The sequence below is a fragment of the Colius striatus genome, chromosome 19 (assembly GCF_028858725.1).
Source record: "Colius striatus isolate bColStr4 chromosome 19, bColStr4.1.hap1, whole genome shotgun sequence".
NCBI classification, from domain to species: Eukaryota; Metazoa; Chordata; class Aves; order Coliiformes; family Coliidae; genus Colius; species Colius striatus.
In genome coordinates this window covers 8,256,158-8,283,897 of record NC_084777.1, presented here as the reverse complement: position 1 = coordinate 8,283,897, position 27,740 = coordinate 8,256,158, and the positions used below count along the sequence as shown (strand labels likewise).

The 27,740-nt window shown below is 50.0% G+C and overlaps 1 protein-coding gene across 1 annotated transcript in view; it reads right to left on the bottom strand.

Annotated features, from left to right (window-relative positions):
- ASTN2 (astrotactin 2) overlaps positions 1-27,740 on the bottom strand; it is a 319,116-nt gene that overhangs the window by 139,353 nt on the left and 152,023 nt on the right. Inside the window, exon 11 of the mRNA XM_062011422.1 lies at positions 4,421-4,571. Within this exon, the coding sequence (XP_061867406.1) occupies positions 4,421-4,571 (151 nt within the window). The remainder of the gene's footprint in view (positions 1-4,420; positions 4,572-27,740) is intronic.

Sequence of the window (27,740 nt, the reverse complement as noted above, 5' to 3'; positions counted from 1 at the left end):
AGAAATCTGTGCTAGAGGTGCCTCAGCCCATGGGCAGGGAGGTGGTGATGATCAGCAGGGTTTCAGTACTCACTGCTGGGCTCTGCTGTCTCCTGCTCACACCTCTCCCAAGATGGGATGGATCCTGGAGTGCAGCCACCCCATCATCCCTTCCACATCACCTGTGCAACATCTTTGGTCTCCATAGCACCAGCCACTCTCTTCTGACTTAAAAGACTCACTCACCAACACCTGCAGGCATCCCAGATGTTGCAGAACCATCAGAGTACATCACAGCAGTGGCACTGCAGCTGCTCACACAGCAGGGGAACAGGGGCCTAATTCTGCTGCTGCTTGTATCTGCTGCTTGGCCATGGGGCAGCAGACACAAGGAACCCTGATTCTCCCTGCTTCAGACAAGAGGGCTGGTATCAGTGAGCACAGCCAAACTGAGAGACACCTGGGGAAATCTGAACTTAAGCCCAATTACAGGTGTTTCCTTCAGTCCCTCAGGGCCAATTCACAGGTTTTCATCTCAAATTATAAATCACCAACACATGAAGGTTAAGCCCTTTCTCTCCTTCAGCATTCTCCATCTGGACTGAGCAGCTACCACCACGCTGGTAGATCAGCAATATATATCCCTATTTGATACATATACACTGTACTGGCAATAATCTGACTTATTCCTCCATCAGATTCTCCTGGTTTGCTGTGATCCCTACAAGATGGTACAAAATTCACACTGGATTCAGAGCAGAGCCACCAGATTTAGGGAAGCTTGCTGGAATCTTGTTTTCTTGGGAAATGTCTGTGGCTTCCTCAGACCTGGCAGCAATTCTAGGGTGCAATAAGGAAAAGCAGCATGGAAACAGAGACTGTTTTGTCATGTTGCAAGGTAAGGCTCAAAGGCAAGGCTCCCCTTAGCAATGCCAAGGTCTTAGCAAGGTTGCAGCTCATGCTTCTTAAAATCACCCAAATAAAAAAGGCCTCCGATAAGAAAAGAACTGCAGAGAGCCTTTGTGCAGTGGTGCCATCTGCTGGGTACAGGGAAAAACAGCAAAAGCCCAGAGAGGAGGAGAAACAAGGGCCCCATGGTAAGTGTGGGATGCAGGCTGAGGAGCTGTCACCTCTCCATGTGATGAAAGGCTGAGGGAGCTGGGGCCCTTTAGCTTGGAGAAGAGGAGACTGAGGGGTGACCTTCATTCATGGTTACAGATACATAAAGGGTGGGTGTCAGGAGGCTGGAGCCAGGCTGTTCTCATTGATGGCCAGTGGTAGGACAAGGGGCAATGGGCACAAGCTGGAACAGAAGAGGTGCCAAAGACACACAAGGAAGAATTTGTTCCCTGTTGAGGTGAGGGAGCCCTGGCAGGGGCTGCCCAGATGGGCTGTGGAGGCTCCTTCTCTGGAGACATTCAAACATAGCTGGATGAGTCCCTGTGTGCCCTGCTCTAGGTGGTGCTGCTCTGGCAGGGGGGTTGCACTGGATGAGCTTTGCAGGTCCCTTCCAGCCCTCGAGACTCTGTGATTCTATGACCCCACTGCAGAGCCTTTGGGCTCTTCCATGGGACACCTCTAACTAAGCAAAGCAACGTCCTCGTTTGTCATTTGTGAGCCCAAAGCAGACTGTCTCTCCTCAGGGAGACTACACCATGAGCTGCAAGCAAACTGCCCTTGACATTTTAACCGAGTCCTTTTAAGGCCAAACAATTAGTTAATGGCAGAGTCCACACCACTGAAACAGCTGAAGACAATTGCACCCCAGTCCTGGCAGAAATACTGGAAGCTGTATTGAGGGCACAGAGGAAGTGGTAACAGATGATGATTATACATAAAAGGAATAAGAACTCTGTGAGATTTGTGCTCTTCCCTGGTTGAGCTGCTAGGCTCTGGCTCTGCTGTGTATTAATTGCTTACAAGGCTGCATGTATATTTTATGCTCGGTACCTGCCTGGAACATTTGTTGGATTTAGCCTTGATTGATGAACCTCTGATTATATACTTCTGTGGTCCCTGGCAAATTAATAAACTGTTGACTGGTAAAGATTAACAACGTCATGATTTGCGAAACAGTGTCCAGAGTAAAGCTGAAGCAAACCTAGTGCTAAAATTAGTACACGAATGCTCCCTGAACTCTATCAAAAGGGGATAGCTTAATTAAATTACATCCCAATATTGCCCACAGCACTTACCAAATTGGCAAATGGAGTTCATGGCAGTTCAGCTTTAAAGCTGACTGACTTCCTTGCAAATTTGCAGCGTGTGCCCCCATCCCTGCTCACACTGGAAGCCCATCTCTCACCCATCAGATGCCAGGGGCAGGATGAGGAGGGGATGTGTCACCCAGCACAGGGACTGGTGCTATAAGGTCACACATTGCGGCTGCAATGAGCTTCAAAACTCAGCTCCCATCACCCATGACCCCACTCAGCACCATGAGTGTGACCCAGGGCTGAAGGAAGCACTGCCTGCCCTCTCATTAGGCTTTTTCCAAGGCAATGGCCATGGACTGGAGTGAGAAACATGGGATGGTGTCCTCCAGAGCTCTGCTCACACCCCTGCCTTTGCTGGGGACCTACAGGGAGATGATGAACATAAAATACTGCACAGGGTTGGGACACTGGGAGAGATGGGACACTGCACCCTGGTGTTAGTCTGATGGGAAGCAGGGAGAGGTGTGGATGGGAAGTGGGATGCAGTAGCCATCCCTAAACTCTCCTCAGGGAGCTCAGCTCTGCTGTTCAGAAATAGTGTGACCAGCAGGATGGGACTGAGGAGCTTAACCCCATGACTGCAGGCAGTGGAGAGGGGCACAGCAGCACCATGTTCCTGCAGTGGGGAGAAAAAGAGGCAAAGAGCAGAGGGATGAGAGATGGGCATCTCTCCAGCCATCTCCTGTCCCCATGGGATGCACGGCCTCGTGAGCCCAGCGTGACGCAGGGGCTGAGGGGTCCTGTGGTCCATGTGTGTCACCTCTCACCCACAGCTATCAGAGAGGGGATGCACTCCAGGATAATAACTCTCACTGCTCCTCCTTTCTTCCCCCACTGCCCACTGTACACGCTTCCTTCTCTTTGCCTCAAGTCTCAGTTAGGCATCACAGAGGCAGGTGGGTTATAGTTATCAATTCCTGCCTCTCTGTGTGCCTGGCAAGAGCCAGGCCCGTAATTTATTGACAATTTCAATCTTAATAGATCCTGGCTTTTAAAAAGAGGCATCTCTTCCCAGTGGCACAGGGTGATCAGTCCCCAGTGCTTCTGATGGTGTTTGGGAGGCACATTGGCTTTCAGAGAAAAATAACACCCGAAAAAAGGGGGGAAGCCTCCCCAAAGACTGGAAAGGCAGCTGCTCCCCAGAAAAGGGAACAAAAGAAAATGACAATGGGAAAAGAAAGGAGGAAAGGGAGAGGAGTGGCAAAGGGGGAGATGGCACCAGGTGCTGCTGGTGACACATCAAGCTGTCGTGTAAGTGGCCTTAACAAGCAACCAGAGACTGGGATAATGAAAACATGGCCCTGGGAACGGCATCACTCCAGCCTGACCTTTCCCTGCTGCTGTGGATAAACATCTTCAATAAATAAAGAGACACTTAACTCCTGCTTCTGCTGAGATGGGAGGGATGGGACAGCGGGGGCTCTGCCTGTGGTGATGGGGAAGGGGCAGAGGGGCTTCAGGGGGCTTTGCAGGCACAGGCATGTGTTTGCAGGGCAGGCAGAGAGGGTGAGGAGCTCTGGATCCCCTCAGGGCCTGGCAGGTAGACAGATCCTACAAAGACAGATGAGAGGGATGCTTCAGGTTTCCGCCGCTTTCCCATGGCCCTGCCCCCACATCCCTGTGTGTTATTCCAGACTCACACAGGCTCTGCACGCAGGGAAGTGGTGACTTTGCTGTTGGGGGAGATGGGTTAGAGCAGGAGAGGTGCTGAGCTCTGCTGCTGCCACCTGGAAGAACAGCAAAACCCCTCTGTGCATTGATATCTAGGAACAATTCAGAGCATCTATCCAAAACTAACACTAGGGTCTAAAGGGTCTTGTGGAGGACCTGGGATTCAGCAGATTGTCCAGCAAGTGAACACATTCAGAAACAAACCAAACCTCTGAGGGTGTCAGAGAGGCAGAGGATGGGGAGATGCTTCATCTTCCTCCCACACTGTGAAGAAAAAGGCAGGAGAAAAAGCAAGACTGCTTTCAGCCTGTGCTTTCTTGTCAAGCAGGAAAATGACCATCAGCTTCAAGCCTTTTTCTCTTGCTCACCCGTGCCCTGGGGCTCCTTCCCCAAGCTCTTTAAGGCCCATGCCACAAAGGCCCCAGGGATGGGAGGAGTCCACCACCTGCACACACATCCCCTTGGCCACATCCCCAGAGCTGAAGCAAGCCATATCCCCTATCTAATCCCCAAAAGAGTCATCAGCCCCAGGGCCCAGCAGCCATGGTACCTACCACACAGCCCGTGGAGTCCACCTTGCGATCCGAAACACACTTGAAGTTGCGGGTGCAGCCCCCGTTGTTGCGGGAGCAGTCCCGGACCGGCCCGAACGACGACAGCAAGTCATTGATGGTTTCGAAGTAGGTGGACAGCATCGCTTCTTCCCTTGGAGAGAAAAGGCACCGTTAGGGCTGGCAGGGAGCGGGCAGCACGTGGCATGGGCAGGGTACTCCACAGAGAAACCTGCCCTGGCAAAACCGTGGCATTTTGATTAGGAAACGTGTTTAGGACTTTACTTTCTGCTGGGTGCCTGCAAAGGGAACACAGATGCTTGTCAAGAGCTTTGAGTATCTCCAAGGTACTACTATCTTCAAACCATATTTGATACGTTAACTGCTATCTGCAGCCCATCTGGGGATCAGAGCCCATCACCCTCTGCCTGACCAGAGACAAAGTGATTCACTCAAGGTCACAGAACAGGTCACTGATGGTGATGGATTTGACCTCCACAGGATGCAATGCAACACTAACCCTTCTGGCCTTAAAATCTCCACTAAGGCAATACCAGGAGTCACAGAGAGGGGTTTATTCCCCTTTAGTGTCTCCTCTTGCTGTTCCATCAGCACCTAAAAAGCCGCATAATGACTCGATGCCCAATGCCAATCTCTCTTTTTTGGGGGGGGATTTATTTGAAAACCATATGCTTGGCAATGAAACAGTGGTTGCAGGCAATGTTCAGCAGCTCTGGAAGACCACAGTACTGCTGTCTCCAGCTAGCACTGTGTTATCTGTCAGTGGGGCCCCTGCACGCACACACTGTCACACACAGCCCTGCCAATACCAGAGGCTCCAAAAAATCATGAGTCAGGCATTAAAACAAATATAATGACATTGGCATAAAAATGATGAGATCTTAAAAATAAATCAATCACTGGGTAGTTTGTTGGGTGGTTTTTTTTCTCTCCCCTAAATTTGCCTTCTGCTTTCTAAGCCTTTAGGGCACAGTCGAGCTTTCCCCTGTAAACCTGAGGGTTAGAAACGATGCAGAGACCAAACACAAGAAATAAAGCCCTGTGGAGTACTGAAGACACAATTCTGCAGGCTGCAGATTTCCGGGCAATCATGAGACTCCAGAAGCTGGGACTTTCAACAAGGAAAAAAACACCATTGAACCGGTAAGAACTGGTAAATCAGCACATCCCTGATGGATGGAGACGGAGGGCAGCTTCCCCACTACCATGGGTTGGGGTGGATAAGTCACCCCAGTGTCAGGGCAGCTCTGTGCCCACCGCAGTGCCTGTGGCTGCATCACTACCCCACGTAGCAGATTCATGTCTGCACTGCCTGCTTTCACCCCAATTAGTGCTTCCCAATTAACTTTTCCCTCTTGGCGATCACACTTCCGACATTCCCCCTCTCTTGGCCCATCTCCTAGATTTTCCAGCATATTTGAAGCTGAATCTCCCTCTGTCCTCTCTTGGTCATGTTTCAAATATCTTTAGAGCCCTTTTCTATTAGCACTCTGTTCCCACCAGAATTTGCAGCTCCTCCGAAGTGAGGGAGTGAGAAAGGGAGAATATATTACATCAAGGCACGTCTCTCTGCTGCAGAGAAGGGAGGAGAGAAAGGGCATGTTATTTACTAACCAAAAATGCTGTTTATTAATGTAGAATTAGTGAAATAAAAAACCCCAACAAACCATGACAACTCCTCCAGTGCCCACACGGAAAGCTCAGCCCCATCTGGTCCTCCCGAGGGGTTTCTCACTGTAGGTGCACTGCAAGGAGAGCTGTGCTCCCGTCCTCCCTCTTGGCATTGCCATTTGGTCACCAAACAACCAGACCCTCCTGCAGCTCCCAGGGCCCTGGGGGAAGAAGGTGAGGAGCTACAGCTGCCTCGGTGGGAAGGAGATCCTGAGGCTGGATCCTTGGCTGGGGTAGCTCTGGGGAGATGCAGTGCTGCAGGAAAAGCCATCTCATCCTGCATGGCATCATGCTCTCGGGCTGGAGATGCCAGGGGCAGCTCGTAATGCTTTTAATTAAAACCTGGAAGCACAAACTGACCTTCTGCCCTCAGAGGACAGGAACGGGAACTTCTCTCTCTGAAAGCGTGCCTGGCATAATGGATGACCCCTGGCAAAGCACGGGCAGGGGCTGCCGGGCTGCAGTGAGCCATCGGAGTAATAAAATATTAACCTTGCTGGAAGGTGGGGCAGCAGAGCTGGAGGGAAGTGTTCAAATGTCACCTGCCAGAGGAGCAGGGAGACGGCTCTGCCTGCAGACAGAGGGAGGCTGCTTGGCCCATCACTGCACTGGCCGGCGTTAGATGAGAGCAGCATCGCTCCAGCACAGCGAGCTGCCAGGGGGGTGTCAGCAGATGACAGGGCTGAGGCCACGCTGCGAGTGAGCTGGGAGGAAACTTTGCTTTTGGCTGCTTCTGGAGGGACCAGCAGAGCCAGCCTCGCTGCAGGCAGGCACTGCTGAACCCTTGCACTGCCAGCCTCAGAGGCTCCTTTGAATGATGGGAGGGGAAGAGCAATAATTCATTACCCATCTCCCACAGTGACCATGGGATAAGTGACTTGCTGCATGGAGCCGCTGACTTTGCACCTGGGCAGCTCCAGCAGTGAGCCTTGCTGGTCTCTCCCTGCCTGCAGCCCCCAGGCCCCAGATGCCCACAGGCATTTGGTCCTGGAGAGCAGGCAGTGCCCACAGGGCAGGGGACGCCTCAGGAGCAAGGGAAGCATGTGGCCACCACTGGTCGATGCCTGCTGGAGACAGCCATCCCTCCACACCACCCAGGCACAGATCAGACCAGCCCTGATGGATGAGTCACTTTCCCTGTGGTAACAAGCTGCCTGCAAAAGAACAGTTCTTTCCTCTTGTTCTCCATCTCTCCCTATTGCATTTCACTGAGAAAGCCCAGGATCTGTTCTGACAAGGCAGGATGGGTAACACGGGCTCCACAGCTCACGCTGTTGCTGGAGCACACGAGGGAAGCTGCCAGTGGCCCTGGATGGAGCCAGGCCCCAGAACCACAGGGCCCAGGCAGGGCTTGGCACTTGGTCTAATGGGAGGATGGGACAATTCCCCACCACCCTGAAGCAGATGCAAGGTCCCATTCAAAAAGGGCATTTTGGAGCAAGCAACCTGATTTCTGGTGCCAGATTCTCTCTGCAAGCACACACATGTCTGTGAACACAGGCACGAGCTCTTAACCCTGCAGCCCTCCTAAAGACACACACAAATGATCCACTTACAAACAAAATACACTACCTTCTCTCCCAGGACCCACTGATGACACACAGCCTCAGTAAAACCCCCTTTGCTAACAACTTCCATTGCCACAAACGGTCAGTGTGATGCAGAGCAGCAGGGCTCCCTGCCAGATCACAGCCTCATCCTCACCCAGCCCCACACCACCTCCCATCACCTGCATTTGCCTCAATTCCCTTGGAAATACTTTCCTCCAGCCTCCTGCTTTGTTCCAGGCCCTCACTAATGAAGCAGATTTGGTGACAAATATAACTGAAGGTTATTTATTCATGAAATACCAACACCATGCAATTCTCAAAGCCTCCAAAGCACTCATCTCAGAATAAGCTCCTGAGCTTCGCAGAGGCTCTTCTCTCCAGCTCATCCTGGAAGGGGATTAGTGAGTGTTATCCAACTCAGCTGCCCCTTTTTATTGCCTGCTAATGGCTAAAGACTTCAGTGTCTTACAAAGTTAACCATCACTGAGAAAAACAAAGAAAAAGATGCGAGCTGGGGACTAAGACAGCGTTGCTCTACCATCTGCTCCCTGAGCTGTGTTTGGCGAGGGATCACGGGAAGATTTGAGGTGCATGACTTTCTAGAGACAGGGCCCACTAGCAACATAAAGCATGATGCTGTGTCACCTGCAGCTTCATCCTGAAGGAGGGTCTGCTACAGAGCAGGGAGCCAAAGCCACCCAGCACAGCTCAGCCAAAGTGTCTCGTGTCTTTGTGCTGCTTCCTACTTCCATTGGTGAGATCCCACTCGACAGGGAACTTAAGAGCTGATGCACTTGCAGAACAGTACAGAGCAAGATGCACCCAGATTCTGAATTTTTAATCCCAGCAGCTGCTTGCCTGTGTAATTTTGACCAGCTCTGGCCACAAAACATCTGCTCTGCTGCGAGGCTTGAGAAAGGGCTCGTGTCACTGCCGAGAGCCCACCAGAGACATGTCCCTCTGGGCAGACTTTATGCCCTTTTCCTGTTATGATAAGACAGGGATTAAACCTGGATATCCTTTGCCTTTCACCCTTTTCCCCCACCCCATCAGATCATAGAATTATAGAATCATTTCAGTTGGAAAAGCCCTTGAAGCTGCTGCAGTCCCAGCCCTCCCCTCACCCTGCCACAGCCACCACTAACCCACAGCCCTCAGCACCTCAGCTCCATGGCTTTGGGATCCCTCCAGGGCTGGGCACTGCCCCACCTCCCTGGGCAGCCTGGCACAGGGGCTGACAACCCCCTCAGGGAAAAAGTTCTGCCTCAGCTCTAATCTAAACCTGCCTTGGGGCAACTTGAGCCCATTTCCTCTTGTCCTATCACTTGTTACTTGGGAGAAGAGGCTAACCCCCACCTCACTGCACCCTTCTGCCAGGGAGTTGCAGAGACTGATCACATCTCCCCTCAGCCTTCTCCAGACTACACACCCCCAGCTCCCTCAGCCAGAGGGACACTCATCCTCTGCCTCACAGATGCCTGTGTTGGAGCTGCTTCTCCCTTCCAGACCCTACCACAACCTGATTCAGCCCCAAAATGTGCCAAGGGTGCAGCTCAAGCCAAGCACCCATCCCTCTGGGACAGTTTTGCGGAGGAGCTGGATACTAACTCTGGGGGAAATCCCTCTGAGGAGTCCCCAAACACAGCCTGAGACCTGTGACAGCTCAAGTCTCCATCCATAGTGTGGGGAGGTTATTATTTTCTTCCCAGCAAATGCTCTTGTCTGAGCATCCCCTGTACTCTCACCTACTCCACTCCTGTCTTCCTCTGCTCCTTTTCTCCCTCACATTTCTTTTTCCTTCACTAAACTCCCATTTTCCTCTGCTAATCCATCTAGCACTGAAATCATTAGTGAGGTTGCTGAAACTCGAGTTTCAGAGCAAATCTCTCAAAGATATTAATGGGACTGGTGGAAGTGGGCCCTGCATGAGCTTCTCTGCTGTGTGAATGGTTCTGCCTCCTGGGTTTTTTTTTTTCTGCAGACAAGTGGGTTGGAAATTGTTTTTACCAGCCACAACCTGCAAATGATGGGTGCAAGATGGTGAGCTGGGACAGGCAGATGCTGCCAGATGCAAGCTTGAAATATCAAACTGGAGGGAGAATTATGGACAGTAGCAGAAGGAAAGTTAACTCAGCTCTTCATCCCCAGATTCCAGCACTTAGACTGGTTAAGGCTGGGAAAAGCTCAGCATGTCCACAAAATCCACCACAGCAATGAGCAGGAAGGGGCTGCCCACCTGAGGAAAAGAGAACCCCAGCTGGGGCTGTACTGCAACACTGGTCATCACATCTTTTATAAAAGCAGTACATATCACCAACAGAAAACCAAATTGCATCTGCACAGCCCAGCATTCAAAAATGAAGCACTGGGGTTTGACCAACAAGCAGGCTGGGACCCAGATCAACAAGGACACTGAGGTACCACCACCCATAGCCCCAGCACCCTCTCATCACATGGCATCTCCCCTCACCTGCAGAGAAAGAGCCATCCCTTCCCCTGGGGTCTTCTCCTCCCAAGGACTCACTACCCAGGACACCCAGTACCTCCTGAACATTAGTTTGCACTTACTAGACTAATTGGTATTGGGTATTGTTTTCTTCATGCTTAAGTCAGGGAGCCAAGGCAACAAGAGACCAGGACTAAAGGTGCTCACCACTGTCAGATGTCCAACTGGAGATGCTTTCAATGTTATTTTTAGTACTTTTAGCACTTCCCACGCTTACAGTACAATTCCAAGGGAGTCTGATTGCACCACAGGCTCAGCTGTTCTGTTCATGCAGTTAAACACCCAATGTACGAAGAACATGCAATAAATGGCCACCTGAGAAGAGTGGTTTCTGATTTAAAAGCAATAGAATAAGGGCTTTTTTCCCCAGGATTTCAATCTTATTATTATTACTATTCTGCCTGCAACAAGAGACCATTCTCTCTGCAGTCCTCTCCTGTACCCAGAACATCATTTACCATGTCTGTAGTGAAGGCAGCAACCACCTCCCCCAGCACCAACCCATAAGCTGTCTCCCAGGCAAGTCCACCCATGCACAGACCAAACTGGGATGCTCTGGAAAAGTTAATTTGCAGCCCTGGGGCTGGAGGACCCAAAGAGGCAGTGGCAGCTTCTAACTCAGGGACTTCCCAGTCAGAAGTCTCAGCATGCTTAAGCTCAAGGCTTCACTCAGATTCCTCAGTGCAGTGCCTGAAGATGTGTGTGCAGGCAGCACATTTATTATTTCACACAGGAAAAAAAAATGAGTTTCTTCCCAGTGCACCCACAGACACTTTTCAACCACTCTAATAGTGCTGGGAGGTTTGGAGAAAAACCCATCTTCCAAAGTCTTAAACTAGAAGAAATCATTCTTACTTGAGTGATGCTGGAGAAGGCACTTCAATGGAGCTATACTGACACACTGCTGCTGATGAGCTGCTTACTATAAATTTTCTGGGTCGTCTCACTTCTCGTGGTAATACTGGAACAAACACTCACAGAAATGCTCTCCCAAAAACCTGAGGTGGAAAGTGTGAAAAATTCCCTACCACACTTCAGTAATCTGCTAGAGGCTGAACAAAACCATCGCTCTACCAGAGTGTTTTGAAGCTCACCTCGGCAAGCAGAAGGGCCAGCAATTTAATTACAGCAAAGCAAACCCAAACCCACCTCACACACAGCACTCATCCTGGGGACACTGGGCTCACTGGGACCCTCATCCCACTGCAGCCCCCTTCAGAGGCAGTCTGGCTCTGCTGCACTAAGGACCAGGGTGGCACAGATGAGATCAGTGAGTGAGTTTTCATCCTGAGCATTTTTGCCCCTGTCTCAGGGAAATGCCATGGTTGCCACCTCAGCCCTGTGCAAGCCAAAGGCAGATGCAGGCAATGCCAGCTCAGTCTCCCAGGCAACCTCAGTGCTGGAGGGGGTGAGAAAAAGCAAATGAGCCTTAACAGGGATGATAAAGCCCAGGCTATATCAGTATTTTTCCAAGCCTTTGTGCTGGAAAAGTCACCTGCCAATGGCTGCTCCACCATGGCTGGGGATGGATCCAGTGGTAGCACTGTCAGGATGATCCCTGCTGTCCTTGGACAGTAAAATGTGGGATGGGATGGGATGGGATGGGATGGGATGGGATGGGATGGGATGGGATGCGATGGGATGGGATGGGATGGGATGGGATGGGATGGGATGGGATGGAACAATACAGAGGCTTGCAGCACAGCAAGTGCCCTTGGAGGGACAGAAAACCTGCACTGAGCACCTGGAGACACCAAAGAAACAGCACTATTCCATCCTGGCACATCACAGTGAAAGCAATGGGCATTGTTCTGTAACCTCACCACCCTGACCTGCATTTATTTAAGATGCAGCTTTCCCAGTCATTTTTTAGGTCCCAGCTTTATTCTCCTGTCTTATATCTCTCTGGAGCCCCAACTGCCATGTCCTAGCAGGTCGCAAGGGTTCAGCACCATCACACTTCACTGGGTAAATGTCTCCCTTCCTGCAGATCTCCCACTTGCCCCATGGCATCCAACTCCTCACAGCAGGGATGGGACTATTCCCATTGCAAAGGTGTCCAGCACTGACACTACTTTCCCCTTTTCCACGCAACTGCACAGCCCCAGATTTCTGCTGCTATTACCACAACTGCTCCTAACACTCCCTATGATGGTTTCAGCTTCAAAGGAACTAATTTCCCTCTGTTGATTACATCACCAGCCAGAGCCAGACGCACCTAATGCAGTTTCATTAACTTTAGTTATTAAGTCAGGAAGCACACCAAGTCATCCCAGATCAGCCTGACCCATCCCTTTCCCTGCACAGCTACTCCAAACTTCACCTGCCCCAAAATAGGTTAGTGAAATCTAAAAAGACAGCAAAGCAGGAGGTCAGGAAAAGCACAGATTCATCATCTTTAAGACATTAAATTATAAAAACAAATAGGATGTAGACCACCAGGAAGCTCCAGGCTCAGTGAGAAGCCTCCTGGCCCCTCACATCACTGCAACTACCAACCAACACCTCGGGTGAGGGGCTCTAGGCTGCTCCAAACAGTAATAATTGAACAGTTAATAGTAGTGGAATCTGCTTGTTCAACATGGAATCAGTAGTAGTAGTACATATTAACTGATAGCAATTGCACACTAATTAGCTCACAGAGTAATATGTTTATCTAGCCAAACGGATCACACTACTGGCATGGGGGTTATCAGGAAAGGCAGCAATTCATAATTAAAGACTACATAAATGAATATTATCAAATGATTTCTCTGTGCTAATGAATATTTTTCCTAGCTCAGTTTGCTCAGCAATTCCTTCCACCCCGTCCTCTCAACACATCATTTACAAAATAGCGAACTTCAAAATACATTCCTGGCTTCAATTTAGAAGCACAAAGCAGGTGGAGGATGTTTGTTATGAGACAAGGTGGTGATTACAAGGAAGGAAAAAACATGAGTGCAGAAGAGGAAGTGAGAGGCCACAGAGAGAGCTCATGGCTCGCCAGACCTCGCTGATGATGCTGGGAGGCAAAGCTTTCTGCAGGCTGCTTGTGAAAGGAGGCATCCTGAAATACTTGTAACACTCCTACCAATTCAAACCCTGACCCTGGCACCATGCAGGCAGTGGTCAGGAGTCCAGTGGGCATAATCCGGGGGGATGGAGTGAAAATGCATCACATTGTGGGAGAAGGAGGGGCTGGGGGGAGAAATCTGGTCTCACATTGATTTAATCTTGCATTCTGACCTCAGAACCGTGTGTTGTGACCAAGGTCAGGGACCCAGGAGACAAGACAAGAGAGCTCAGCCTGGCACTAGATCTTCCATTGGGATCGTGCCTCAGCAGGAGAGTGGCACAGGCTCTTCCATCATCTCCACCTTGGTTCTGCAATTGACTGCTTGCATGCAACTCAGCCCTTCCCAGAGCCCTGCCCCCAAACTGAAAACAGCTGCCAAACACAGCACCCCAAGCTGAATGTACAGGGAGCACCCTCTGTGGAGGGTGCTGCATCCAGCCTGTATCTCTGCCTGGATGGTGGGCTCTCCACTGGCAAAGGGATTCTGAAGAGCAGGGCAGGTTTAGATTAGAGATTAGGAAGAACTGTTCCCCTGTGAGGGTTGTCAGCCCCTGTGCCAGGCTGCCCAGGGAGGTGGGGGAGTCTCCGTCCCTGGAGGGATCCCAAAGCTGTGTAGCTGAGGTGCTGAGGGCCAGGGCTTAGTGGTGGGCTGGGCAGGGTGAGGGCAGGGCTGGGACTTGATGATAAAGATTTTCTCCAACCAAAAAAGTTCTATGACTCTATGATCTGCAACACTGACCCAGACCAAATGTCCAAGGAAAGCCCATGTTAGCAGGACTGCAGACACAATGGGCACTACGACATGGAGCTGCAGCAGGCACATTCTGCACGGGAGCCAGTGCCACATAACAGGGGCACAGGCAGCTCTGGCACACCGAGGAAGTGTCAGCAAGGGAATCACTGAGGTTGCAATGTCATACACAAAACTTAAGAAAATGTGAGCAGTAAGGTTGCCAAGGCAACATTAATGCAGCCTCTGGTAATTATGTGCTTTGATGAAGGTGTTGATTGCAAGATCACATACAAGAGGGTTATCTGAAGGATCCATCCGCCCCAAAGGTGATGGTGCTGAGCTGCAGCCAGGGTCTGGGTGCAGGAAATGCTCGGAATGCTCAGCTTTTCAACAGGACAAACCCCACCCCTGGGTATCCATGAACATCTGCAGGCTTCTCAGCACCCTACAGATAACTTCAGCTGCAGTTCCTCAGTATCTTGTTTTCTCTTTGTCGGAGGACGCATCGCTCCTACTTTATTGTACTCTACTCAGATGCTGTTCTGCATGCACAATTACTCAGCTCCTCATGGCTTGCTTATCCTTTTCTCAACACCAAAAAGCAGCAGTATTTCACAACCAATAAAGTGATTAAGTTCCCAATCACCCTGTTATCATCCCCATTTTACAGATGGGGAGCTAAGGCCCAGGCATGGTAATGTAAAAAACATCCACTACATTACATGCACCGAATCTGAGACATTTAGACTTGATTTTTCAGAGTGCTTAGCATTAAATGACACTTTCCCTGCTCAAAGCACAGCTCTCATTGCCTTCAGCTGAAGTTTTTACAGCCCCACATTAATGCAGATCATTCCCAGAGCAGGTTCATCGGCTGTGCTGAATGAGGCAAAGGTAAAAAAACTAGGATATGATTATGCTATTAAGGAGGGTTTCATAATGCATATGCACAGAGGGGCTGCCTGAAGGCTGCACAGCAAACTGACCCTGGCACCTCCTGGCTTTGGAGTTTTGCAAACTTGATAATGTTTGCTGAAGAGGACCCTAATCGGGGTTTTGCTCTGGGCAGGGAGGAAGGGGAAGGCACTCAGTCTGGGGAAAAGAGGTCATTTTTCAGCAGCAGTGCCAGGATGCAGCAGCACTCGGCCTTTGGCAGGCAAAGCTCTCCCTGGGGTAAAATCACCTGCCTGCTCACCATCTTCCTCCCCTTTTGTCCCAGTATAGCCCATTCCTCTCTCCCATTCCCTTTCCTTGCTAGCCCCAAACTGGGTATTTTTGTCCAGTGTCTGTCTCCCTCCTTCACACCCTCGGCCAGCGTTTCAGAGCAGGGATGCTCATCCGTGCTCAGGCACACAGACTGTTGATGACTCTTGCTGCTAAAATCAAACAAGATTTCATGCCGTGTGCAGCCATTCAAGTTTTTCAAAAGCACTTTTAAGCTGGCCAAATTAAGGCAGCTCTTTGCTTGTTAGAGAGAGACCCTCCACAAAACGTCTGCCTCAATCCTCTGCAACAGTTTTGCCTGGGGGAGAAAAAGAAATCTTAGGAAAACAAGCAAATGAGCAAAAGCCTAGACAGAAGGCCTGGGAGCTCTCGTCCTAAATTATTAAAGGATGAAAACATCATGAAATGGGTCAGGCCACCCCAGTACCAGGCAGTGATTGCAGCCCTGCCTGGGCTGCTTCAAAGAAAACACAGATTCACAGGGACTCTATGTGGCATGGTGAGAAATGCCATTAATCTCACTACCACGATGAGCTCTGGACATCTCCTCACTACCTCACCTGTATCCACTCCAGACACAAACCCAATCAGATGCTGGAGTGAAAAAATGGATCCAGACACCTTCCCTTGCCTTTGCTCTTCAAAATAGTCAGCCACCAGCAAGCCAAGACTTCAGGTCACTGCTCGTTTGTCATCCCAAAGGGATGAGCTAAAGGATTCCCATTTACAACAGACATATACTCCAGCCCAAATGAGAGCCTGGCTGTGGCAGTTCTCTGCACCCTGTTTTCCCAGCCTAGAAATTGGGAATTTGCTCGCTGGTGGGAACTTAGAGGGGCTAAATAGATAGAGGAGAGCTGGAATGACCCCAGCTCTGTGTCCTGTGCCCTAGCCCCACGGAGTCCCACAGTGCTCCACGGGTGCTGGGGATGGACAGAGCGTGGCATGGAGGGCTGTATCTGCCTTCAGCCATCATGCCTTGCAATGCCAAGTTTGAAATTCCCAGACTGGGGCTCAGACTTCAGCATCTGCTTAGGCACAAATGAGTCTCTGGGGTTTTCCTTCCCTTTTACAGGCTTCAAGGATATTTTGGGCCAGTGTTCTGTTCTAATGGACTCTTCAGGATCTGACTTTGTAGCATTTCACGAGGGCCATCAGGAAAACACAGACTTTGCATGCAAACTGGGAGAGAGAGGAGGTGACTCCATACCCCAGTGCTCACCAGGGCACAGGCAGCAGGCCCAGCCACATCTCAGCCTCCACCACTTCCATTACACACCAGCTGAGGGCTTTTTTTCCTCTCAAGATACATATGAAGTGCTCAGATGTGGTGGCGATAAACACTTTAGAAATGCTGATAGAATTAGATTAGATAAATAGGAAACAGCCAGAGCTGCAGGATCAGACAGCCAGGCATTCACAGGCTCCTATTGATCTGCTGGGAACAGACAGCACCAAGCTCCTGGGAAACTGGGTGCTGGGGATGAACCACCTTCACAGGGGCAGGGATAAGCCTTGAGCCTGGAGATCCTGCCCTGACAGGCTGCTGGACAGCCTGGAGAAGCCCAAAGCCCTGAACACCATGGCAGCTCAGCATTCCCAGGCAGCTCCAGGGGCAACACCAGGCTCTGCAACAAAGCTCCTTGCAGCTGAAGCCCCTCAAAAGCCAGCACAGCTGAGTGACCTTCCCAAATGTCTCCTCATTCCAGGGATCACCAGACCCTGTCCACTCCCCTGTTCCCTGCAGACCTGGGGAGCTGAGCATATTGCTCCCAGCCATGGCACTGGGAGATCCCATGGCATGGGGGTGCATATACCCTCATGGAGAAGGGGGTCAGAGCCTGTATGAAGCAGCACTAGAGCTTTTTGGAGAACCAAACCCATGAGCTGTGTTTTAGAAAACACCACACACCTGGGTCAGTTACTAGGGATGCATTTATGGATATGTATACATATATGCATAGCTTTGCTGCTATATATAGCACCTTCTATCAGCAACACTCGCTGGCCTTGAAAAAGCCAGGTGAATGTCCACAGACAGAGGAACTGAGGCACAACTAGATTATTTACAGCTCATTTCCAGAAGTACTCTTTGAAGTTGGAATCCAATTAATTTTATACCTGGGGAGAGATTTGCATAGGGATTTTCCATCCATATGGGCAGATTTTGCAAAGGGACTCGGTTCTTACCTAGACACCCAATGCAGACAGTTTTGCCAAGGTGCCCAGCATCCACTAGTATCTCCTTGGAGCACAGCCAGCTTTGTCACAAGGGCAGCGTCCTCCTTGGTAAGCTACTGGTCACTAAGCCCTCCTGAGGATACCAAGCACCTCCATGAGTCTGGTCTTCAGAGGTGATGAGCATCCCAAGCTGCTGCTGCCTTTGCTAGGGACCCATCTCATCCCTGCCTGGAGATGTGGGCACTTAAGAGCAAATAATTGCCTACCATGGAGGGGAAAAAAAAGGGTTTTCTTCTGACTTAAATCCCTGAACAATCTCAGCCCAGGATCGGAGATATGCCACTGCTGGCACACGGGAAGTGACGGGCATTGGTGGCTGGTGGAAGGCCAGAACCACCCTCTGCAGTAGCCACATCCTACTAAATCACCTTGGCTGTGACCTAAAACTGGATCCACATTGCCAGGAGGGTTTGTCTTCTACCTGCCCTGCAAAGATAAGCCACTGTGGCAGTGAGTGCTGCCTGGACAGACCTCAAAGCAGCCACACGCTGTCCCCAACCTGCAAACTTTTTGGGGTAGAAGCTGGATTTAACCCTGCACCTGGGGCAGCTCTCAGTGCTCTCCAGTGAACCTCTCCTGACTCACAGCCTTATGAATACCCCAGCACAGAGGTGAGCAAACCTTTCCCCATCCCCCCCCAACACTCCCATCGCAAACCACAGCCCATGGGAGCCCACAGCAAATCTCTGATCCAGGCAATGGCTGCAAAGCATCGCCTTCAGACTTCTGAGGAAGAGACAGAGCTTCAAATGCACATGAAAACCCCAGAGGCCAACGTTTCCCAAGCAAATGGCAGCTGGCAGGAGGGAGTGGGCAGCGCGGCTGCAGCAGCACCCGCCTGTAACGAGCTGACCCGCGGGCTCCCTCCTGGCTTTCCCACTCCTGGGGTAATTGCTGCACACTTTTAGCCTTGCCTGCAGCCATTCTGGATAGCAAAGGCTGCCAAGCTGTGTCCAGAGCCAGGTGTGCTCAGAAAAAGGGATAATCAGCATTTTGTTTCTTTTTTTTTAAACACAAATAAAAGCGAAGAGAAAGATCTGGCACCGAGCTCTGTGGCACCCACGAGTCACCTCTGAGCTCCTGCTCAGCCACACTGGCTGCCAGCAAAGCAAATGGCAGATGAAGAAAACACTGACTCTCTGCTTGGGTCAATAAACAAGATAAATTGAGTGTGGAGTTGAATGTGGCACAGGAAACATTCTCATTTACCTAAGAGAGAGGGTTAAAGGCAGACAGGCTGAAGCAGGGCACAGGTCTCACTGTGGCTTGGGTCTGCAATGTGGGACTGGGTCTGATGTGCTTAAAACAGAAGACTCCAGATTCAAATCCCAAGAAACAACTGGAAGGGATTGCATTCCTGCAGATGAGCATCTCCTAGTGACAATGGCACTTCCCTGAGTGGGTGCACAGCCTGCACAGGGCTGACACCTGACTGCTGCTGGGCCAACAGTGGCCAGACCAACCCTGCTCCAGAGAGACAGAGGGTGGGACTCAGCTCATCCATCCGAAGATAACCTTGCACATACATAGGACTGGTCACTTAGGGCTCCCTTCAAACTCACTGGGGAAGATAACTCATTTTGGGGATGATTCCCTGCCCTGAAGTGCTCAGGGACTGTAGCAAGAGCTGAATGGTGACCTGAGCTCCAGGGACCAGATTTCTGCTGATTAGAAACTGAAGCCTGCTGGCCTAGCTTAGGTACAGATCTAGGGATGATCTAAGCTACTCCCAAGCAGAGTCAAATCAGTACCAGCCTGCAGATCTTGGAACTACTTGCAATAGATGCCAATGAGAGAAGGAGCCTGTTATTTTGTCTTTACGAGGAATGGGAAGGTCTTGAGCTCACCTGAAGCACCATTAAAGCACAGATGACACATTAAACCAATGGCAACACCATGTTCACACACAAACATTGAACACAAACACAAAGTTTAACTCAGAGCTCCTCTGGCTCCTCACTCTGATGCCAGACATCCCAGAACAGACATCCTCCCTTTGTCTGTAAACCTTTGCACTCCTGCATTTTCAAGTGGAATATAAGGAATATATGCATTTATTAAAGGCTAAAGAGACTTCCAGCAGATCCTTCCCTGAGCTCAATTATTGCACTGTCACCTATACCAAAGGCATTTAGGAAAGACATGTCCTATGGGAGAGATTTTGAGGGATGCACTAGGGACAATGATGGGAGCTGCAGGTAGGTACACACAGGATGGGAGCATCATTCCCCTTGGGCCAGCCAGATCTCAGCCATCTGGGTCATTTCAGCTGCCAGTGCATGCTGAAAGATATTCAGTTTGAACTGCAATTTACAGGAGCGTGGGACATGGTCGTCACTGCTCCTGCCTGATTACATCTGTCAAAACCCATCAGGGGAAGTTTGCCAGAGAACCTGCTCTCCAGCTGCATGTTTAGCAACAGGAGACTGATGACAGGAGAAAAGAAAGGGGGAAAAAAAAGAGACAAGAGCAGTATTTGCACACTGCAGGACCACCCTCCTTCTCCTCTCCATCACATTTCACTCACTGCTTTTATTTTACTGCCTATCTTAATTAAGAAGACTAAAAGGAAAAGCTTCCATGCTAGTCCAAGTTCTGCCCCTGAGGAGGATGCTCAGAGTACTATTTGCTTCCTCTGAAAAGCACCAGACATGTATGCAGAGACATGTCCCTCCATGGTCCCACTATGGGCCCCACAAATGAGCTCTGCCAGGGCAGGGAGCAAGGGATGAACAGACGACAGCTGCCAGCAGCATCCGTCAGAGCCCGTGGCAGCCGGTAACTCCGAGTAGCAGGGACAGCCAGGATCACTGTGTGGGCTCCTGGAGGAGGTGGGGGTGAGGGATGGCTGATCCCACCCCCAGCCCACGGCAGCCTGAACCCTGCTCCTCCTCACCAGGTGATCCCTCAGCCTGACTCACTTCATGCTGCAGCCGCACAGAGAGATGCTGACCCGATACTGTGTGCAAGGAGAGATGAGGGTTACCCAAAGCCTCTCAGGCAAACTATCTCCCAAAATGCAAAGACTCCTCTTCAGTTACACACATGAAAGCCAAAACATTGATTTTTCAGGCAATACACAGCAGCAAAAGCCTCTGTGAATGTGACCCTTGGAACAAAAGTGAGGTGGGAGGGTTTTGGAGGCAGAGCTCAGCAGAGGGGTAAACCTGGGGATTTATGAGCAAGAAGGCAGTCTGTTGGTTGGTGTATTTTTACCATTTCACCCCAACAGGCTTCTCCACACACATTTGCAAAGAGTGGGGATCACAGCACAGGGTGAGCTCAACTTGTTTCTCCAGGTTTTTCTCTCAATGGAGTAGATGAAAGCTGAAACGCTGCCCAGTCACTGGCCCCAGGGCAACAAAGGGGCTTTCAGCACTGGGCTTCATTCACATTAGAAGACTTCAGTTTCACTTCACCAATATTCGCTCTGGCTATCCAAAACCAAACTTGGATTAAAGAAATGAAGATGACATCAAAACTCATGAGGGGCTGATCTGCCATTGAAGATGAGCAGAGAGTCCTCCCAGGAGCAGAGCCCTGAATGGGAGCTGGCACTTTGGGATGGCTGCAGACTCGGCTGGTGAATTACCACACTACCACTGGCAGCTCACAGGATGTGTCAACGCTCCAGATTCCTCATCTGAGAAACGGGGACAACAGCAGCTACCTACCTCCCACCGTGCCATGCAGTTAATTAATGCTCCTTTGAGTTGTGAAGATGAAAAGAGCCTATAACTGCAAAATTGTGGTTTATTATTATTGTTATGAATGAAGCCTGTTCCATCAGAATGCCCCTTCAAGCAGTGCTGCTGTAGACACTGTGAATTGTTCCCAGCAGCCCTACTACCACTGGCATTCACAGGAGTTTGACTGTATAGTTGCACGTTAAGAGCTTTGAAGATGTTGGGGAAGAAGAAAGAAAGGGAGAACAAACAAGGAATTTCATCACATTTTGTGCTTAGCACCTGGAGTCAATGCTCCCAGCCTCCTGGGGGCTGGAACAAAACAAACCAGAGACAACAGCACCTCTTTCCCTCCTGTGCTTTAACCTTCACGGGCTGCTGTAGCCCTGCACGTGTAACGCCAGGACAGACCATACTGCAAGGGCACTTCAGCAGCAAATTCAGATCACACGGCCACTCGAGAAGGGACCCATGGAGCGGTGTGAAGCTCTCAGTGCCCCAGGCAGCCGCTGCTTGCACCCTGCCCAGCTGCAGGGCTCGGATGGCCGCGCACACGGCGGCTCCCAACAGCCACCTCTCATCTTTAATTCAGACACTAGTTTAGTTAATCTATTTTTTAATAATTCATCCCTTCCATCTTAATTTTGGTAGTTGTTGAAAATCCCTAATAAAACATTTAGGGGCTCTTTTACTGAAGCAATGGCATGATTTACTTGACAGAATCCAGTCTTTGATGTCCTGTCTTAATTCCCTCCCTCCCACTGTGCCTCAATCCTGTTTATTGCTGTGCCGGAGGTAAGAGGTTCTTGTCGAGTTTTGTAGCACTTAGATGCTTGGTCAGTGTTAATAATTCAGCTGCCCCTGCATGGCTTGGGCAAAGCATGCAGCACACCATCCTGTCTCTTTTATCATCATTTCCCTCTGCCACCATGGCTCCAGGCACGGGCAGGAGTGGTGCAGAGGGATGAGGCAGCACAGTCCGACCGACGCGGGTCAGAAGCCTGAGCAAAACATCGCAGGTGCCAACTCCGTTGTTGAAAGAATATATACACCCTTTCACAAGGCTTCTATTTCATTCTCTACTGCTGGAATGGAGAAACACGCTGGGTTTTTGCATCCATAATTGGGGAAGAACAGATGGTGGAGGCACAGTTGGAAGTAATATGGCCATTAAAATAATCTATATGGCTTGTAATTCTCCAACACGTGAGAATGGGGAGGGCCTGCCTCCACCTGAGTGCCCACCGGGCTGCAGGATGGGTGGGAATGCTCCTTTTTTTACAGTGGTTGGGATATTCAGATGTTTTGGTGTGTCTGGGGGGTTTTGCTGTTTCTGTTCTCCTGGGATTCTCCTCTTGAAGCAATTTCAGGAGCCAAGAGTTGAACCAGAGCTGCTTACGCTGGGTATTTATTTGACTCCCGTATGCCGTGTGCAGCTCATTTCCCCCCCCCCCCCCCCCAAATCACCCAATTACAGCAACTGCAAGCTTTACATCTATCTTAATGATATAAAAATAGCAGCACAAAGTCCCAAGCTCTTCAGGCAGGTAGGTGTGTCTGTAGTTAAATTTCAAATGGGGGTGATGGGAGATGGAAATTACACAAAAAACCTCCCAGTGATTCATGGAAATTGAAACTTCTCAGGGGAACACGTAGGCTTTGCCATCTCCTCTAGCACTTACAAATCTCGAGAGCAAATGTAAATTCAGAGTGAGAAAATTGCCCAGAAAACCCCAGACATTTAGACAACATATGGAAATCTATGTCCCTGCTCTGCATGATTCAGACCATGGTTTCAGAGAGCTCTGCGCCCTCCCAATGCTCCAACCACCACGTTGTTTGGTACCTCTTGATGGGTGAGGGTTTTTCCTCTGGAATTTGGTCACTGCTTTGTGTTGGTTTGTTTGTCCACACTGACATATTATAGTAAAGGTCCTACTTCAATATAAAAACAGAGAAAGTACCTGAAATCTTAAAAACATACACTGGAAGGAGTAATCCTTTCCTACTCAGCCCCTGAGGCCAAGTAGCCTGATTTAAGGAGGACAGAAGGAAAATGAATCACAGCAGCATCCCCTAGCCAGGAACTCAAGCACCCCAGGCACTGTGCTTTCCACCAACACCTCCCCAGGCTGGACACTAGGATTTTCTCAGACAGAAACCTCTCCATTGGGCTTAAAATCTTCACTGTGATCACACAAACAAGTACCTCTCCAAATCCTTAGTCTCCACCCTGAACACCTGGGAGTCAGCAAGATGTTACCTTGACAGCTGGCTTTGCTTTATGGAGCTGTAAATATATTTTTTAATAGGCTGGAGGCAAGAAAAATGTGTTTTCAGGCTCAACAACATCCAAAATTAACTGAGATTCATTTCAAAAGGGGTGAAAGGGGTGGAGGAAGGGGGAATGTGAGCCTGAAATGCACAGAACAGAAAAGCCTTGAAAGAAACTGCCAAAAAGCCCCCACATAGCTGCCTTCTGGCTCTCAGAAAGAGATTAAAAACCTGAGCAGCATCAGGCTGATGCAGACGTCACAGAGGCCACCCTGGGCCATGCTCATGCTCAGATAAGATTCTTTCTTCTTATTGTTTTCCTGAAGACAACCCAGCCTTTGCCAACGCAGGGCTCTGCCCTGCTCCTCGCATCACCCGGCACGGCGAGTTCATCTACAGCGAGGGCAGGAGATGGGAGATGTGAGACCAGGGGCTACACCCTGCACAGGTCCTGGGGACCTTGGAGGGATCCACCCATGAGTGTCTGCATCCCATCCCTCCTCAGCATCCCATCCCTCCTCATCCCATCCTCTTTCGTGTGCCGGAGCGTTAAGCCTGACGTGCCTTCGTTAGCCCCAGCGTTGCTCTCCGACACCTAATTTGACTAACCCTTTAGTGACTAATTTAATTACCCCAGCCCACAAACTGACAGACAGCTGTTAAAAATGGTTATTGCATTATTAATACGCTCCAGTAATTTCCCATTAAAACTATACTGTTAATAATTTTTTCCCTGTATTTCTTCCCCCTTAATTAGTCTATTTAAAACTTTGAAGGAATATTCTCTTTATGGTAGATGGGAGCGTCAAGCAAATTACATTTTTGATTGAATACTTCTGTGATAGGCCAGCAAATAAGACCGTTGAGTTGTTAATTATTGTCAGAGTTTCACACGATGCCTGCTAATGAGGCAGTCAATCTTCGCTCCCCTTCCTGGAATATTAATGGAGGCCCCTTGGTATTGATTTTGTCACCAGGAGAAGACAGGAACCCCTCTGTCTTGGGCAGCTCCAGGAGGGTAGGGGGAGATTCTGCACTGGTAGGGGACACAGGGAGAACCTTTGGGATGGGCTGAGCCAAGGAGAGCCTCAAGCTGGTTGAAGCTGGGGTGCCAAGGGCAGCTTGCCAGCTCCTGCCTGACACACTGGTCTCTGTCCCCTCTCTCTGTGTCTACCTGTTGACTCTGAGGTGTGTCAGATTCATCCCTTACCTTTCTCTGATAAGTGAATTTGTATTCTTTTTATTTGAAAAGGAAAGGGAAATACCTGATCCATCTGGACTTCAACAACAGGTAACTTGATGCAGGGAGTGATGCAGGGAAATTATTAGCCAAGCCACCAGGATAAGGATTGACTTGAATCTGCAGGGTGGTTTAGAGACCGTACAGGAGCAACCTTTTAGTTGTGCTGGAAGATGTGACAGGGAGCTTCCAGAACCATTTCTCAAGCGCTTTGGGGACTGATCCTATTTGATATTTGCACTAGCATTCTCATAGGAGACCATTTGTCTTGGCCAAGACAGAGGTAATCCTACTAAAAAAAGTCCTGATTTTATGATAGGAGAACTAAGACAGAGAGAGGCCACAGCCTCATAACACAAAAGTGCTGGCTTTTCGGACCAAACAAGCAGAGTCCCTCATCCTGCCTCCTTCAGGCCCCCTTTCCCACAGGGAGATGCAGCATGGTAACCAGAGCCATCAATAGCTGCCTGCAGGAGTGGAGAACAGGAGCCACCTGTTCAGAATGGGTAAGGAAGAACTAAGGAGATGGATATCCTGAATAGTCCATCCACAATAAATACTCTTGACTTGCAGTGGTGCCCATCCCAACTACATGGAGCAGGTCTAAGAGGGCTCTTTGTAGCTGTCAGTAAAACAACAGTAATGTCCTTTGGACTCAAATATTGACAAATTAGAGGTAAAATGCCACCACAAATAGTGGCTGTAGGCAGGAGGTGAGCAGAAACCCACAGCTTCCCTGAAGGAAGTCATTGCCATGGAATAAGAAACCAGGTACCACAACTCAGCACCTACCAAGCGCCTACACAGGGCCCTTGGGGCATGGCTGGGCTGTGAGGTGGGTTGGTAGCCACTACCAAAACTTGCTGGCAGGAGGCAGTGCTGCCCAGCCTGCCTGCCCAGATGGCACTCAGCCTCAACAGACCCCGTGGCTGAGGAAGACAGCCGTGGTGCTTGAGAGCTTAAAAGTCCTGCCTCCAAATTAGGGCAGGCTGTGAGTTAATAAAGGGTTAATAGCAGATTACAGGCTGTACACATGAGCATATACGGAACAGAGAGGGGGCTGAGATCCAGAGCCTCACAGTGGGTTAACTCCATCCACTGCCACAGGGTTTCCAGGGCATCCCCCTGGGGAGGTGATGCAGAACAGCTGCTCCACAGCACTGACCCAGGCAGAAGAGCCCTGACACACGACAGGGACCTGTTACACATCAAGATTGTGCCTGCTATGGATGGTTATAAGCAACATCTTCACCCTTTGGACTCTTATTGGGCCAGGAGCCCTTTATTAAACCACACACAACTTTATCACTAACCTTTTACAAACTATTCAGCCATGGCCCTAACGTGGGTCCAAATCCCAGGCCCACGTTTCAGAGCCAACACCTCCAGCTCTGGCTCATTTCTATTTGATATGCACTGATTAAAAAAATAAAAAGGAAATGTGGACTGAACTGAATAAAGAGACTTCTCACTGCAAAAGCTCAGTACATATTTGCACAGTACCCTGCCTTAATTCTCAGCTGCTTCATTTATGTCATTTTAAGCCCTCTGCAATAGCGGGGAACTATTAGCTGGGTTCAGCGTGGCTCCTGATGAGCTGCAACAGGGCAGGACAGGGCAGGATGTGGCCAGGCAGTGACAGGGGGATAGCCCACAGCAGAGCCAGCAGCCAGGAGGGTGAGCAGCAAGGGGGACACTACCCTAGCCTGACCAGTTTTGCTTTACAACATCAGCCAGCACCGAGTAACCTGGCTATGTGATGCCTGGGACAAATCTCCAGTGCAATGCCCAGACCTCCTGTCTGCAGGAGATGTGTTCTCCCCTAAAACCAACTGAGCCACAGTGCCAACAGACCCCAATTGCCCTGTATGCAACTGGCTGCTTTTCACCCCTCACCTGCCTCCCCTCCAAAACCTGCTTCACACCAGCTGCATTCATTCTGCTGGAGAAGAAACACATGCTCTATTAATGATGTACAGACCCTGGAGTCTATCATGAGCCTCACTCCCATCCCTCCCTGCCAGTGCTGCCCCCCTGCAGCCCCACAGCCCCCACAGCAGCTCAGCCCCATGGCCCTGAGCGGGTCCCTCCTGGCACCCATCTGCCTCACGATTAAAGGCACTCGGCTGCAGCCAGCAGCACCTCATTATATCAGAAACACCGCAGGAAACGTCTCCAGATGAATTGATTATGGCACAGTAATTCTTCAGGCAATAAAACCAGGGCAATTCCCAAGATGGGATTATTTTTTTGCAAGGCTCCACCTAATTTTCTTGATTTTTTTCTTTCCCTTTCTGCTCACTCCCCAGCCCTCCTTCCAAACCTCTCCAGCTTTGCACTGCTCTAAGTCACTCTCTCTAAACAATGTTCTGCTTCATGCACCCCAACACAGTGCCCAAGAAAGCCCCACTGCCCACCAGATCTCTGGGCATTACACAGGTAGCAGAAGGAACAAGTCAAGAAAGCTTCTGCTTTCACCCTGTAGTCAGCAGCTCGACTTGGGGAGACCAGAAAAAGACCTGACAGCTACTTATCAGCATCTAAATCAGAAAGGGAGAAGCTGGGTGAGCTGCAAATAAACAAATAAAAAGGGGCCACGATACAAATCCTGGGCAGAGTGAGGCAAAGGGTAGAGGATATGCAGATGCCACACAGTGAGGAAGAGCACAGTGAGGAGGAGGATGAGAGCAGAGATTCTCTGTCCCAAGCCTGGCACGTATCCCATTGTCCCAACACCACGCTGCCACACAGCCACTCCTATCTAGGCCAGGGGATGAACCACCGGGTCCCTCTCCCAGCTGCAAACCTCCTAGTGCCTTTCACAGGCAAGAGATGCACTCAAAGGCAAAGGTAATAAAACTCAAATAGAGGGAAAAAACAATGTAATTCAGGAAAAACAGTACAGACAGGCTGGATAAAGAGAGAGGCCATGGGGCTGCACTTTGAACAGCCAGCTACAAAGCACACTCTGGCTGATGTTTAACGGGAAGCAAAGGCAGGGACATAAAACCACCATCCAACAGGCACAGGAGAACTCCTTTCATCAGAGAAACACAGGTTCTGATTTTATCACCTTACATCACCCTTTCTGCTAAGCACACACACCACCACAGCATCTT